This window comes from Monodon monoceros, unplaced genomic scaffold (genome assembly GCF_005190385.1).
Source record: "Monodon monoceros isolate NGI ecotype Baffin Bay Population unplaced genomic scaffold, NGI_Narwhal_1 Super_Scaffold_22, whole genome shotgun sequence".
Classification (NCBI taxonomy): Eukaryota; Metazoa; Chordata; class Mammalia; order Artiodactyla; family Monodontidae; genus Monodon; species Monodon monoceros.
The window spans coordinates 73215096-73231232 of record NW_021703779.1 but is presented as its reverse complement, the minus strand read 5'-3'; the positions used below and the strand labels follow the sequence as shown (position 1 = coordinate 73231232).

Genomic DNA, 16137 nt, shown 5'->3' with positions numbered 1-16137 from the left:
AACATTTATTGAGTGACTAATATACCCATTGAGGATGAAAGAAAGGCCTATGGGTGTCTTCATATGGTGTGTAGATGCTCATAGTTCAGACTAAAGACTAAATAATCCACATATAAACATTTAAAGATAAGTTAAAATAAAATACAAATTAGATCAATTTTGATATCAGAATGGGCACCTCTCTCCAGTTCCCACCATATCCCTAACTTTTCTATTGTGGCACTGAGATCTAAACAGCCATTGCACATGAACGGATGCTCTCTAGAGGGCGGGTCCAATACCTGTATATGCATCTAATGGTGGGGAACCCTTGGTCCTGGTACTGATAAGAAGTTGCACAGACAAATGTATATAGGGAAAGCTACTTCTTTCTCAGGGTAGCTCTCTGTCATGATTTTGGTTTCTACTTATTACTATTTCTATGTGAGTATAGAAAACATAATAAAAGAAAACATAAGTAGAAAACATAATAAAAGAAAATAATATTAGCTAATATATATACTGAGTATTTACTAGATGTCAGACAGTGCTCTAAGTGTGTTAACAAGTTTGTCTCATTGAAGTCTTTTGTTAACACTGTGAAGTAGGTACAATTATTATCCCCATTTCATTGGGAAATAAGGCAAACTGAGATACAGGCAGGTTAATTCATTTTCCTAAAGTCATATAAAAAGAAATTTTGAAACCAGGATTCAAATACAGGCAGACAATCTGACTTCAGAGCTTGTGCTCTTACGCATCATGTCATACTGCCTCCAGTGAAATCTTCTCAATGCATCTTACTTAGCTGACAAACTATGATGGCTCTAGCCAGAAACAGTATATAATTCTATAAATTATTTGGGCGATGGGGTATCTGCCTGTTTCATTTTGTGTTTTTGATAAAGCAATGTAACATGATCCTTTACACATATTAGACCTTTGCTAAATCAGTGAATTCTGTGTTCTTGCTCTCTGTTTCCTAATAGAAAAAGATGACAGTAATAATGGAGTAAGACAATATTCAGCAATAGCTATCATTTCTGGCCAAATTCAAGGCTAATTGCAATCCACTTGCTTATTTTTTCAATCTGTATTATCCTTTTTTGCCAAAGATTGCTAATGATTCTGAACTTTCCAACCATCCTCTCTAATGCTCTAGAACAGTGCTGTCCAATAAAATTTTCTTCAGTGATGCAAATGTTCCTTACCTGTGCTATCTAATATAGTAGTCAAGAACCATGTGACTATTGAGAAGTTGAAATGTGGCTAGTTGAAACCGAGGAACTGAAGTTTTCATTTTATTTAATTAATTTAAATTGAAATAGCCACATGTGGCTAGTGGCTACTATATTGAATAGTGTTGCTATAGTAGGTATGTGCTATGCATCTGCCTAAGATACTTTGTTAACTGTTTACCACCATGGAGGTGGGGAAATTTATTAAACCATAAGCAAATATATATTTTCTTTAGATTCTAAGTTTCTAAAAGTCACATCACTTCTCAGAGTTCTAAAAAAGCTATGGTTTTCTCTCCTACCTGTGAAAAGGAAATGAAAAAGACGAAGCCAGGTCTAGCCTACCTTGCATTAGCTTTCACTATCTAAGGATATTTGCAGGAGTCAACACCTCTAATTACCTAACTTTCTTCACACTAGGGTAGAAATATTTACACAGTGGTAGAAGAAAAAGGCACAAATGCAATTATGCTCTTTCCAATTTGACTTTATTCTATGTTAAGCTGGTATAATATCAATTGTCAAAGAAACTAATTATTCATTCATTTTATAGAGACTTCTCAAACTTTGACTCACATGTTATGCCTTTCTGAAGAAATAAAAGATAATAGGTAAACTTCTTTGGAAAGATTTTGTTTGATTTGCTTAATGGATATGGGAGAATATTGGCATAGAAAGTTTGATTTGATAAACATTTCATATTTCATGTAATGCTTTAAAATGAGAGTGTTGTCTTGCTCAAACTAGAGATAATTGTTAAATATACAGTAATTCTGTGAGCCAAGTGTTAAGCTGTTGTTAACTTGAAATCAGCCATTGTGGGAATATTTACACCATAGAAATTGGCAAATGTTATAAATCAGAGGTTTTCTTTTTTATTTTGTTTTGTTTATGAAGAGCTGCTTTACAGACACACCACTGGATGCTGGACCAAATATAAACTCTAAAACACTGAACTTTTAAGTCTATTATAGGCATTTGAAGGTTTTTTATTTCATTCTAATGTTCAACATTATCGCACTAGGCAAATAACAAGATTATGAATAAGTACACTAAGTGTTGCATTCATTTGAGTTTATGAGCATTCAAATGAACTCAAGTACACTGTCACATTATTAAAACACATATTATGCAAATATACAATCACAGTTGTATGCATTCTACATTGGTCCTTTTAAAGAACCTGAAAAATTAAGGACAAACATGACACACTGACAATCATCCACAAATAAACTTTTAAGCACAGAGAAAGTAGGAAAACTTAAATCATTATACATAGTTTCCATTTTTCTTATGACAGGAATCCTGGTCTCATGGAGTATAAAACAAAATCAGCAAAAGCATGTTTTCAAAATAGTACATATTAGTTCATTTTATCTGTTTAAATTTCTAATAAAGAATTCTGTTTATTATTTGTCTCTTCCCATTAGGTTATAAACCTTAAAAACCACCTGATGCATAATAGGGACTCAATCAATGGAGAATAAAAATTATGGATGGCTTTAAACCAAATATCAGTGGCTTCTTCTGATTCAAATAGCTAACAATATACTTGCTAACAAATACCAAATTGGCTAACCTGAATTATGATTAGGAGTTAACATGATTTGTAGATTAGCCTAACCAGTTTTCTGATGCGGATTCAATCAGAAGAAATTGAAACACAGAAATGAAGTGTAAAGAATGTGAGAGATCTAGTTTGCAGAAAGAAAAAGTGAAGCACAGGAATATTAAAATATGTCCTCCCAGGCACTTTAATCAGAAATACTAAGTGCTTTCAACACCCATTTATGATAAAAACTCTCCAGAAAGTGAGCAAAGAAAGAACAAACTTCAATATAGTAAAGGCTATATGTGACAAACTTTCAGCTAACATCATACTCAACAGTGAAAAGCTGAAAGCATTTCTTCTAAGATCAGCAACAAGACAAGGATGTCTGCTCTTGCCACTTTTATTCAGCATAGTTCTGGAAGTCCTAGCCATGGCAAACAGAGAAGAAAACGAAATAAAAGGAATCCAAATTGGAAAAGAAGAAGCAAAACTGTCACTGTTTGCAGATGACATGATACTATACATTTGATACTATACATAGAAAATCTTATAAATGCTACCAGAAAACTACTAGACCTCATCAATGGATTCAGTAAACTGGAAGGATACAGAATGAATACACAGAAATCTGTTCCATTTCTATACACTAACAACAAAAGATCAGAAAGAGAAATTAAAGAAACAGCCCAATATGCCATCACATCAAAAGGAATAAAATACATAGGAATAAACCTACCTAAGGAGAAGAAAGACCTGTATTGGAAAACTATAAGATGCTGATGAAAGAAATTGAAGACAACATAAACAGATGGAAAAATATACCATGTTCTTGGATCGGAAGAATGAATATTGGGAAAATGACTATACTACCCAAGGCAATCTACAGATTCAATGCAATCCCTATCAAATTACTAATGGCATTTTTCACAGAACTGGAACAAAAAATCTTGAAATTTGTATAGAGACACAAAAGACTCCGAATAACCAAAGCAATCTTGAGAAAGAAAAATGGAGGTGGAGGAATCAGGCTCCCTGACCTCAGACTATACTACAAAGCTATAGTCATCAAAAGAGTATGGTACTGGCACAAAAACAGAAATATAGATCAATGGAACAGCATAGAAAGCCCAGAAATGAACCCATGCACCTATCGTCAATTAATCTATGACAAAGGAGGCAAGACTATACAATGGAGGAAAAACAGTCTCTTCAATAAATAGTGCTGGGAGAACTGGACAGCTACATGTAAAAAAATGAAATTAGAACACTCTTTAACACCACACACAAAAATAAACTCAAAATGGATTAAAGACCTAAATGTGAGACTGTAAAACTCTTAGAGGGAAACATAGGCAGAACACTCTCTGACATAAATCACAGCAATATCTTTTTCAATCCATCCCCCACAGTAATGAAAATAAAAACAAAAAATAAACAAACCTAATTAAACTCAATATCTTTTGCACAGCAAAAGAAAACATAAACAAAACAAAAATACAACCACAGAATGAGAGAAAATATTTGCAAATGATGCAACCAACAAAGGATTAGTCTCCAAAATTTACAAAGAGCTCATGTGGCTCAATACTATAAAAACAAACAACCCAATCAACAAATGGGCAGAAGACCTAAATAGACATTTCTCCAAAGAAGACATACAGATGGCCAAGAGGCACATGAAAAGGTGTTTAACATCACTAATTATTAGAGAAATGCAAATCAAAACTACAATAAGATATCAACTGACACCAGTCAGAATGGCCATCAGCAAAAATCTACAAACAATAAATGTTGGACAGGGTGTAGAGAAAAGGGAATTCTCTTCCACTGTTGGTGGGAATGTAAATTGGTACAGCCACTATGGAGAACAGTATGGAGTTTCCTTAAAAAACCAAAAATAGAACTACCATATGATCCAGCAATCCCACTCTTATGTATATATCTGGAGAAAACCTTGGTTCGAAAGTATACATGCATCACAATGTTCATTGCAGCACTGTTTACAATAGCTGAGACATGGAAGCAACCTAAATGTTCATCAACAGATGAATGGATAAAGAAGATGAGGTACATATATACAATGGAATATTACTCAGCCATAAAATGAATGAAATAATGCCATTTGCAGCAACATGGATGGACTTGGAGATTATCATACTAAGTGAAGTAAGACAGACAGAGGAAGACAAATATCATATGATATCACTTATATGTGGAATCTAAAAAAAATGATACAACTGAACTTATACACAAAACAGAAACAGACTCACAGTCTTAGAGAAAGAACTTATGGTTGTCACAGGGAAGCATGGGGTGGAGGTGAGGGATAGACTGGGAGTTTGGGACACACATGTACATACTGCTATATTTAAAATAGTTAACCAGCTACCTACTGTATAGCACAGGGAACTTTGCTCAATATTCTCTAATAACCAAATGGGAACATATTTTGAAAAAGAATAAAATAAAACCCTTTAAAAATAAAAATGTCAAAATATGTGAAATATAAAAAAAGAAATGCTAAGTGCTGGAAATTAAATATGGTTTATGGAGCAAGTCATTCACTAACTTGATATTCTCTATTTCTCATATATTCAAAGCACATACTGCAAGTCCAGCTTCTGAAGGAAATTGTGATTACAGTCTCATGAGCATCAGTGACAACACACAGGCATCAGCTTAACACAAACTACGCTAAAGGAGACTAGCAGGTGTTTAGAAGGATTCTGAAAACAGTATCACAGCATTTTTTTAATTCCAGAGATTTTAAAAAATGATATGAAAACAGGAAAAAATTTACTTGAAAGTAAAAAAAAAGATATACAAGCAATAAGAATAAACACATCAATAAGTTTGGTAGATCTTTTTGTGAATATTTGTAAATTTTAATACAACTAAACACATATTTTGGACTTTTTTGTAATGTGTTATAATCTCTTACTGTGTATATCAAGTTTCTGATATATATATATATTTTTTTCTGCAGCTGTTTGTCAAATTGCTTGCTTTCCTAGATGACTCTATAATCACATTAGATTGTCTATGCTATGGACTGAAAGCTTGTCTCCCCAAAATTCATGGGTTGAAACTCTAATCCTAAATGTGGTGGTATTTAGAGATGGGGCTTCTGGGAGGTAATAGGTCATAAGGGGGGAAACTTCATGTTGGGATTAGTGCCCTTATAAGAAGAGGCATGGTAGAGCTAGCTTCCTCTCTCTCTCTTCACCTTGTGAGGACACAGCAAGAAGATGACTGTCTGCAAACCAGAAAGAGAGCTCTCACCAGGAACATAATCATAGGCACTTTGGTCTTGGATTTCCCAGCCTCTAGAGCTGTGAGAAATTTCTCTTGTTTAAGCCATCTAGTTTATGGTATTTTGTTATAGTTGACCACCTGAGCTCAGACAATGTAATACAAAGCAAAGAGGGTTTTGTGAAGCAAGCTGTTGTGGCTTTCCTTAATTCATAGAAGATTTGTCAGAAAAAATCAAATTCCATAATTATGTCATTTATTTCTAAATGTTAAATGTTAAATTTTCTGATCATTCAAATTTTGGAAGGACAGTTTTCCTCTAAATGGTAAATATAATATAAAAGATCTGATGACTTCAATGCAAATATTTTGTGAGTAATTACAATGAGTAATACAAATTTAAATACCTGTTTTTTTATGACAAACTACCAGGATAAAAATAATCTGTAAATGTAATAGAGAAAATGTGTTTTTTTAATAGTTCCTGTATGTGACAAGTAGTAGTACATGATAAACTCTCAATTCATAGGTTTGCCCACTGCATGTGATATTTTAATAGATTGAACTTTGAAAACGTGCTTCACCAAGAAGCACATTGAAAACAAATTTCTGTTGAAATATAGATCAACAGAGGTGTGAAATTTCTGTCCATATAATTGGGTACCACATAGTATCATATTGATAACTGTTCTTAAAAGAAGGGGTGAGGTTTTAACATATGAACACCTAATTTGTCAATTAATTCAAATATTTTTGTTATGCTAGTTCCTGTGAATTATTATTTTAAAACTAATAATGTTACTATCATACAATAGCACCTTTGCAAAAATAAACAAGAAAAACTTGGCAAATATATTAAAAACTTCTCACTGCATATTCACTGAATTCAACTCTGTAAAAAAATTTTTTTATGTCCTTCTCATCCTCTGATGGAAATCTATTTCAATAGATTTGCAGAGAAATTTATCAAAAGGAATGCAAAATAAATATTTTGTTTTCAACTGACTTTAGTCAAAATAACTATATGAAAGTAGATGTAATTTTCTTCAGCGTAAAATGCTTTCTGCATAATTGCAGGACTTAAATAACCATGTGATCCATGTCAACTTTTACAAAACAGTATCCAGTTGTGTTTGTGAAGGTTCTGACTTCCTCTTAAAATAGGTTGCATATGAAATAGACAAATCAGCAATAAACAAAAATATAGCTATATTGCTTTTATACATTAACAATATTTGGATTATTAAAGGAAAAGATAATTATCCTTTCCATTTCAATCGTTATCTCCACCAATAGCCAAATACTAGTCATGAACTCCGTCCCCAAGTGCCTCTTTGATCCAAATTCATCACAAAGCTATCAAAAGTCCCAAACATTCAATCAAAATGTAGCTGATTCATTCTGAGTAATGGTCATTAAGAAAGTAAACAAAGGTACTTCTGAAGAGCCATAATCATGCCTCTATTGAGAGTATTTTTTCATCATTTCAAAGTAAGCGTGACAATTCCATTACTGTAAATCATGGTTTTTTTTCATAATAGAGTTTCCCTGTTTTGTGTGGGGTCACATTTATATAGTAGCCATCCAGTTTCAAAATCATAGGAAACTTATTCCATCTTTTTTTTTTTTTTTTTTTTTTTGCGGTACGCGGGCCTCGCACTGTTGTTGCCTCTCCCGTTGCGGAGCACAGGCTCCGGACGCGCAGGCTCAGCGGCCATGGCTCAAGGGCCCAGCCGCTCCACGTCATGTGGGATCTTCCTGGACTGGGGCACGAACCCGTGTCCCCTGCATCGGCAGGTGAACTCTCAACCACTGCGCCACCAGGGAAGCCCCTATTCCATCATTTAAATAATGTTCATGGGTGATTTTTTGCCTCAAAGACAACTCAGATTCCTGGTTTACGTTCTGATCAAGTATTCAAACAGAGCTCTGATTAGCTGGAGTAGACTAGTTCACTGAGGACCACAATCTTTACAGGAAGCACAATGCCTCTTGGCCATGGAAATATATATGGAGCTTAATAAAAATTTATCAGTTTTTCTTTGCCTTTCCTACAAAGGTTGTGTTTTAAATTTTCTTTTTTTTTACATCTTTATTGGAGTATAATTGCTTTACAATGGTGTGCTAGTTTCCGCTTTACAACAAAGTGAATCAGTTACACATATACATATGTTCCCATATCTCTTCCCTCTTGTGTCTCCCTCCCTCCCACCCTCCTTATCCCACCCCTTTAGGTGGTCACAAAGCACCTTGTTGATCTCCCTGTGCTATGCAGCTGCTTCCCACCAGCTATCTATTCTATGTTTGGTAGTGTATATATGTCCATGCGACTCTCTCACTTTGTCACAGCTTACCCTTCCCCCTCCCCATATCCTCAAGTCCATTCTCTAGTAGGTCTGTGTCTTTATTCCTGTCTTACCCCTAGATTCTTCATGATATTTTTTTTCTTAGGTTCCATATATATGTGTTAGCATATGGTATTTGTCTTTCTCTTTCTGACTTACTTCACTCTGTATGACAGACTCTAGGTCCATCCACCTCACTACAAATAACTCAATTTCATTTCTTTTTATGGCTGAGTAATATTCCATTGTATATATGTGCCACATCTTCTTTAGCCATTCTTCATTGTTTTAGAAGTCCCACAAACTGGAAGCTAATTTAAAATGGAACAAAAACGTCTAGAATCTCACATTTCTTCTGCCTTCACTTCTTTTACTCCCATGTACATCTATTACAATCATATCAATATTTCAAAGCCCAGCTCAAATCCATCAACTGTAATTCCATTTGTGATTCCTGCTCTCTCTTTCTTCAATCTAGGTTTGATCTCTCCCTCCTCTAAATTCTGGTAATACTTGGTTGTTCTCTATGCTATCCATCACAGTCTTATGTAAGTTAAATGGTACTTGTTGCTTGTCTTAAATTTAATTTGTGAGTCCTGGAAGTCAGGAATTATGTTCTATTCATATCCTATATTTCTCTCTCTGTGATGTGTAAATATCAAGAGTATAATATTTGTTGAATAAATGGAGGAACAAAGGAACAAATCAAGGGTTGCCCGGATTAGCTACTCTTTTGATCCTATATACCCTTATATTATCTCCTCAACAAAAGGAAAAATATATGAAAGAGCTTAGTTCACATGTTACTTGGAGGGCAGAGAGACCATTTGCCAAACTAATAGGAGACATAAGGAGGATTATAAAATATTATTTGTGTTTCATTACCCATTTATCCTGAAATTTTGAAAAAAATTATTCTAGAATATGATGATAATGATATAAATTATCATAAGTATTTATTTAATGTTTCACAGTTTTAAACTATATTTTACTCATATTATCTCCAGACAGCCAATGAAATAAGTGGTATAGATTATTACTATCACCTATATTTTACAGTTGTGGAAACAAGTTCAGAAGGGTTAATTGTCATATCCAAGGTCATTCAGTGATTAATTGGCAGAATAAGAATTGAAATTCAGATCTTTCTGAGTATAAGCCTTGTATGGTATATACTACTCCACAACTGCATCACAAACACCAAAAAGATGCAGTGGTTACTTTGTCTCACACCAGCAATGGGAATGGATTTTGCACATTCTTCTACTCTGTCCTTAGCTGGGCACACCTCCCACACACTGTTCTTATGAATGCAAGACAGGAAGCTAGAAGTAAAGGTCATATCTGTGGTCATTTAATGAAAACAAACAACAACAATAACAAAAATAAAAAACAAAAAACACCTTAGCAGGCTTAGTCAGAAATCAAACTCATCAATACTTTATGCTAAGCAACTGAGTCAATGAGCTGTGTGTTTATACTGAAGATCTAATGGTATTGCTATTATTTTATCAACATTTACATGTAATTAACACCTTTGTCCTCTTCTAAATCATGATTCTTACCTTTATAACTGAGGCCCCAGCTCTGGAGAGTGGACTGTGAATCTGGGCTGCAGCAGCCATGTTGGCAATAGTATTGAGATGGTTCATCTGATTCATTGCCATGGCAACTGATGCAGGAGGTAAGCTGACTGGAAGTAGGGGATGAGGCATCATCATAAATGGCAGATCCAGTCCTAAAAGAGACAGCACATGTTAAATTATTACATTAGTTACATTGTTTGGACAAAGGGAAATCACATCAAAATTGATCCTATAAAATAGTAAAAAAAATCTATATTTCACTCTTGTTGAATTTTTTTAAATGAATTTTTAATATATCCTAGTATCTCTGAGAAATTACTAGTACTTATGGCATTTAACATTGTTTTATAATTTAAAAATATTCCTATATCCACAGACTTTTATTTAACAATATTCCTTGTTCATGCTGTCACTCCCAAAATAGTTTCAGGGTTCAAACATTTTTACTTATAAAAACAGACAAAAATCTTTCAGCTGAACATCACTTTGTTTAACAAAAAGAAGTAACTTTCTTTTTAAACATTATAATGTACTGATGTGTAGATAGTTTCTAGCTTAACTCTTTCTTTAGGAGACATAATAGTGGCGCTGGTATGATAAGATATAGATTAGGCTTCAGAATTATTGAAGAAAATAAGATTTGGAATATGTCCTACTCTTTTAGTTATAAATCTCTAAAATGAATGTGTATAGCTCTAATTTGGAACATTTGTCTGTAAGGAATAACTCCCCTACCAAAATATCAGCCTGTTTTCCAGTTTAATAACAAATACCAATATCTTTGAGTAGCGTCAAGAATTCCATTTGTTTTCTTATGCAATGTGAAATATTTCTCACATATTTTGAATTTCTTAATATCTTTCAAGTACTATCCACATTACACTTGTGGTAGCCACAGATATGTCATCACGAAAATGGTAACAAATTAAAATAGTTGTCTACTTTCCCCTTATAAGGTTGGGATTTGTGAAGAAATACCTTTGAGCAGAGGATAAGGAAAGTTAGCTTAACATTACGGATGTTAACATGACTACAATAAGTAAACCATAGCACTTTATAATGTATTTTAAACTATTATCTTGATCTTGCCTTCTTTTGGACATGAGCCCAGAAACTATCAATCTTTAACAGATGTTCTAAAACATGCTTGCCTAAAATTTTCCTAAATTGTTACCGACTATTAACATTCTACTATGGGCAATGTTTGTGTTTGTCTTGCACACAATTATCAACTGTTAATAACATCTCTTTTTCCTCTTTGCCATCCCCTCATTTTTTCTTGCTTCCCATATCACAACAGCAAGTGTACAACAATGAATCTATAGGAAATATATTCACAGGCCCCTTAAATAACTTTCCTCAAAACAACAGTAACAGTAATACAAACACTTTACACACATATTTTTAGGACAAAAAGGAGGCTAGAAGGAAGAAACATTGTGAATTGATTTGAAGTCCATCTCCTGGGTTCAACAATAATGGTTGAATTAAAGTCATTAACAAAACAATTTCAAAAGCAGCACAATAAAACAAACTTCCGGATATAACAGGTCTCATACATTAAAGTGGTTATCTCTATTAAAGAAACTTGTAAATAAAGAATACAACCATCACCAATATTTCTGATAAAAATAGCTACAAAATGCACTGTTATCAGAATTACACAAGGATAATAAAAAAGCTAGAAACAAATTTTGCATGGAACCCCAGAAGGGAAACATATTCTATACTTCCTATGACTCCAAATCCCCAAAGAATATTGATAAAGTATTTTAAACTTTTCCCCATCACTTCACTTATGACTCAGTCTCTGAATCCTTTTTAGGAGCAATCTATCAAAACATACTTTTCAGATGTGAAACCTTTTTCCTGTGATTATTAATTTAAAGCCTGAACACAACGTAAACACTGAATTCAAAATGGATTTCTGCACCCCGTTTTAAATTGGTTTATTTTCAGTTAAGCTTTCAAAATTACTTAGATATATATGCATTTTATACGTTAACCATCATACAGCTTTGCTATAATGATAGGATATTCCATAACATAAATTAATCACTATTTATCTTCCCCTAAGAACCTTCACTTTATGCTCCATATAATAGCAACCATCGATAACATACGTATATTTCTATATAAGCTTCTCATTTATCACAACCCCAAGATAATTATAGACTTCCAATTCTTCTTTATGTACTCAGTATTTGAATAGAAAATTGATCAAACCGTAGATGAAAAGTAGCCATCAGTGCCTCCATTTACCTCTCAAATAAACTTTTGTTCAGTTTACATTTCCCTTAGCAGTATAATAATCTTTCCTCATTCTCCAAAGTTTTCCAGCATCATTCAGATACCATCTGGCAGTATCAAGTCATATGCCTACTTAAAGTCCAATTGACATGCAAACTAAATGCAAACCACAAACAGAATTTAACAGCTCATTGACAGTTTTAAAATACAATTCATCAAACATTTCAAATAACCATGAAGGGCTTAAAAGTCACAATTTCATATCATGACCTACAATAACTAACCATGAATTGACTATAGTACCCTGGAATTTAAGCTAATATTTATATTACAGGCAAGTTTAACAGTGACCCCAGTTGAGCTGCACATGCAAAGCATATGCAAATACTGAATTATGTAAGTCAACCTTTTCCCAAAGCTGGAAACATTAAGAGCTATCAATAGTATACAATACTCCAGCAATCTGGCTCATTTAGTCACATGTCAGAAATGTACAGCAACTTTTAATAGAATGGTAATGAAGACAAACACTTTTTAAATATCACCAAAATGAATTTTTCTTTCCTGTCAACCACAAGGACATCAGGCAGATGACTATAAGCACTCTTTCTAATGCATCTTGGTATTCTGGCAACTCCTATAACTTTTATGTAAGTGCATGGCACCACCTCCTCCCAGCCATTAAGGTTACAAACTTCAATAATACTCTAATCTTCCCTCTAAAATATCACATTCATTTGGTTTCCAAGTCATGTTTTCCTCTGTGATATATTGCATTCTACAGTCAGGCACTAATCCCACCATGCTTAGAAGGTAACCTGTCTTCCTGGTTTTCCTATGCCATTTAATTTGCCTTTCCACTCCAATTTTTAGACTTTCAGTGGCTACTCACTGTCTCTAGAATAAAATATAAGCTCTTTGGTTTCATGTGAACATACATTTCTAGCTTTGATATCTCACTATATCCCTCTGTGTATGCTCTACTCTAGCCCCTCTGGACTAGTTGTAGCTCTCTGCAATTTTAACTTACCTTAGCCTTCACTTTTGTTGATGCCTCTCTCTGGAATCTACCACTCTAACACATTTATTTGGGTATGGTAAAAGTCCTCCTCCTCCTTTTCATCAATGGACTTTAATTTTAGAGCAGTTTTAGGTTTACAGAAAAAAATGAGCAGAATTTACAGAGAATTTCCATATACTTCCCCTCCACCAGCAGTTTCCCCTCTAAGTAACATCATGGATTAGTGAGGTACACTTGCTACAATGGATGAATCAATATTGATACATTATTATTAACTACTGTCCATAGTGTGCAATAGAGTTCATTCTTTGTGTTGCAAATTCTAAGGATTTTCACAAATGCACAGTATTATGTATCTACCATTACAGTATAATACAGAATAGTTAGTTTAACTGGCCTTAAGAATCCCTTCTGCTCCATCTATTCACCCCTCCTCTTACACTTGGTTTTTAATGTCTCTATAGATTTGCCTTTTCCTGAATGCCATATAAGTGGACTCATACAGTATTTGTTTTTTTCAAGCTGGCTTTGTTTCTCTTAGATATATGCACTAGTCTTTTCCAGGCATCACAACTCATTTGTTTTTATTGCTAACTATTCTTCCATGGCATGGATATACCACAGTTTGTTTACTCATTCAGCTATTGAAGGACACTGTGGTTTGCTTCCAACTTTTAGCAATTATGAATAGGAATGCTATAAACATTGGTATGTAGATATTTGTGTGGACATAAATTTTCAATTCATTTGATAAACAAGGGAGACTCGGTTTAGCTTTGTGAGAAACTGTCAAATGCTTTCCAATATGGCTGTCCCATATTGCATTCCCACCAGCAATGAATGAGAGCTCCTCTTGCTCCAAATCCATACCAGCAATTAATGTTGATGAAGTTTTGGATTTTAGCCATTCCAATAGGTGTGCAGGGGTATCTCATTTGTTTTAATCTGAAACTCCCTAATAGCATATGATGATGAGTATATTTTCATATGATTATTTGTCATCTGTATATCTTATTTGATGAGGTGTCTGTTCAGGTTTTTGACCCATTTTTAATTAGGCTATTTCTTTTTTTAAAATTGAAATATAATTGACTTACAATGTTATATTAGCTTCAGGTGTACACTTGATGATTCGATACTGTTATAGATTATGCACCATACAAAGTTATTATAAAATATTGACTCTATTCCCTGTGTTGTTCATTACATCCCTAAGATCTATCTGTTTTATAACCTGTAGTTTGTACCTCTTAATCCCCATCACCTATTTTGCCCTTCCCCCAACACCTGCCCCTTGTGGTAACAACTAGTTTGTTCTCTGAATCTGTGAGTCTGTATATGTTTTGTAATATTTGTTAATTTGATTTGTTTTTTAAATTCCGCATATAAGTGAAAACATACAGTATTTGTCTTTCTCTGTCTGACATTTCTCTAAGCATAGTACCCTCCAGGTCCATCCACATTGTTGCAAATGGCAAGATTTCAAGTGCTGACTAATATTTCACCTCTTCTTTAACCATTCATCAGTTGTAGACATTTAGGTGGCTTCCATTATCTTGGCTACTATAAATAATGCTGCTATGAACAGTTAGGTACATATTTTTTCTTTCAAATTAGTATTTTTGGTTTCCTCAGATAAATACCCAGGAGTGGAACTGCTGGATGGTATGGTAGTTCTATTTTCAATTTTTTGAGGAATGTCCATATCATTTTACATAGTGGCTACACCAATTAACATTCCATCAACAGTGCATGAGGGTTCCTTTTCTCCAAATCCTTGCCAATATTTGTTACTTCTTATCTTTTTGACAGGCATGAGGTGAGATCTCATTTTGGTTTTGATTTGCATTTCCCTGATGATTAGTGATGTTGAGCATATTTTCATGCATCTGTTGGCCATCTGCATGTCTTCTTTGGAAAAATGTCTATTCAAGTCCACTGCCCATTTTTTAATCAGGTGATTTTTTGATGTTGAGCTGAATGAGTCCTTTGTATGTTTTGGATATTATCGCCTTATCAGATATATCTTATATAAATATCTTCTCCCATTCAGTAGGCAGACTTTTCTTTTATTAATAGTTTCCTTCACTGTGCAGAAGTTTTTTAGTTTTAGGTAGTCACAATTGATTATTTTTGCTTTTGTTTCCCTTGCCTGAGGACACATATCCAAAAATATATTGCTAAGATTGAGGTCAAAGAACTTACTGCCTATGATTTTTTATGAGTTTTATGTTTCAGGTTTTACTTTTAAGTCTTTAATCTGTTTGAGTTTATTTTTGTATATTGTGTGAGAAAGTAGTCCAGTTTGATTCTTTTCCATGTAGCTGTCCAGTTTCCCAACACCATTTACTGAAGAGGCTGTCTTTTCCCCATTGTAAACTTTGCCTCCTTTGCCAGAGATTTATTGACCATGTGAGTCTCGGATCATATCTGGGCTCCCTATTCTGTTTCATTGATCTATGTGTCTGTTCTTGTGCCAGTACCATACTGTTTGGATTACTGTAGCTTTGAAGTACATCTTGGAATCAGGGAGCATGACACCTCCAGCTTTGTTTTTCTTTCTCAAGATTGTTTTGGGGTCTTTCATGTTTCCATATAAATTTTAGAATTATTTGTTCTAGTTCTGTGAAAAATGCCATGGGTATTTTGATAGAGTCTGCATTGAATCTGTAGATTGCCTTGGGTAGTATGGTCATTTTAACAATATTAATTTTTCCAATCCATGAGCATAGCGTTTCCTTCTATTTGTTTGTGTCATCTTCAATTTCTTTCATCAACGTCTTACAGTTTCCTGAGTACAAAACGTTTAACTTCTTGGTTTGGCTTATTCCTAGGTATTTCATTCTTTTTAATGCAATTGCAAATGAAATTGTTTTCTTAACTTCTCTTTCAGATAGTTCATTGTTAGTGTATA

At 33.9% G+C, this 16137-nt stretch overlaps 1 protein-coding gene across 2 annotated transcripts in view; it reads right to left on the bottom strand.

Annotated features, from left to right (window-relative positions):
* The window catches only part of DACH2 (dachshund family transcription factor 2), a 632729-nt gene that overhangs the window by 145451 nt on the left and 471141 nt on the right, over positions 1–16137 (bottom strand). For both annotated transcript variants that reach the window (XM_029240658.1, XM_029240659.1), the window contains one exon: positions 9932–10104. In XM_029240658.1, coding sequence (XP_029096491.1) covers positions 9932–10104 — 173 coding nt within the window. The remainder of the gene's footprint in view (positions 1–9931; positions 10105–16137) is intronic.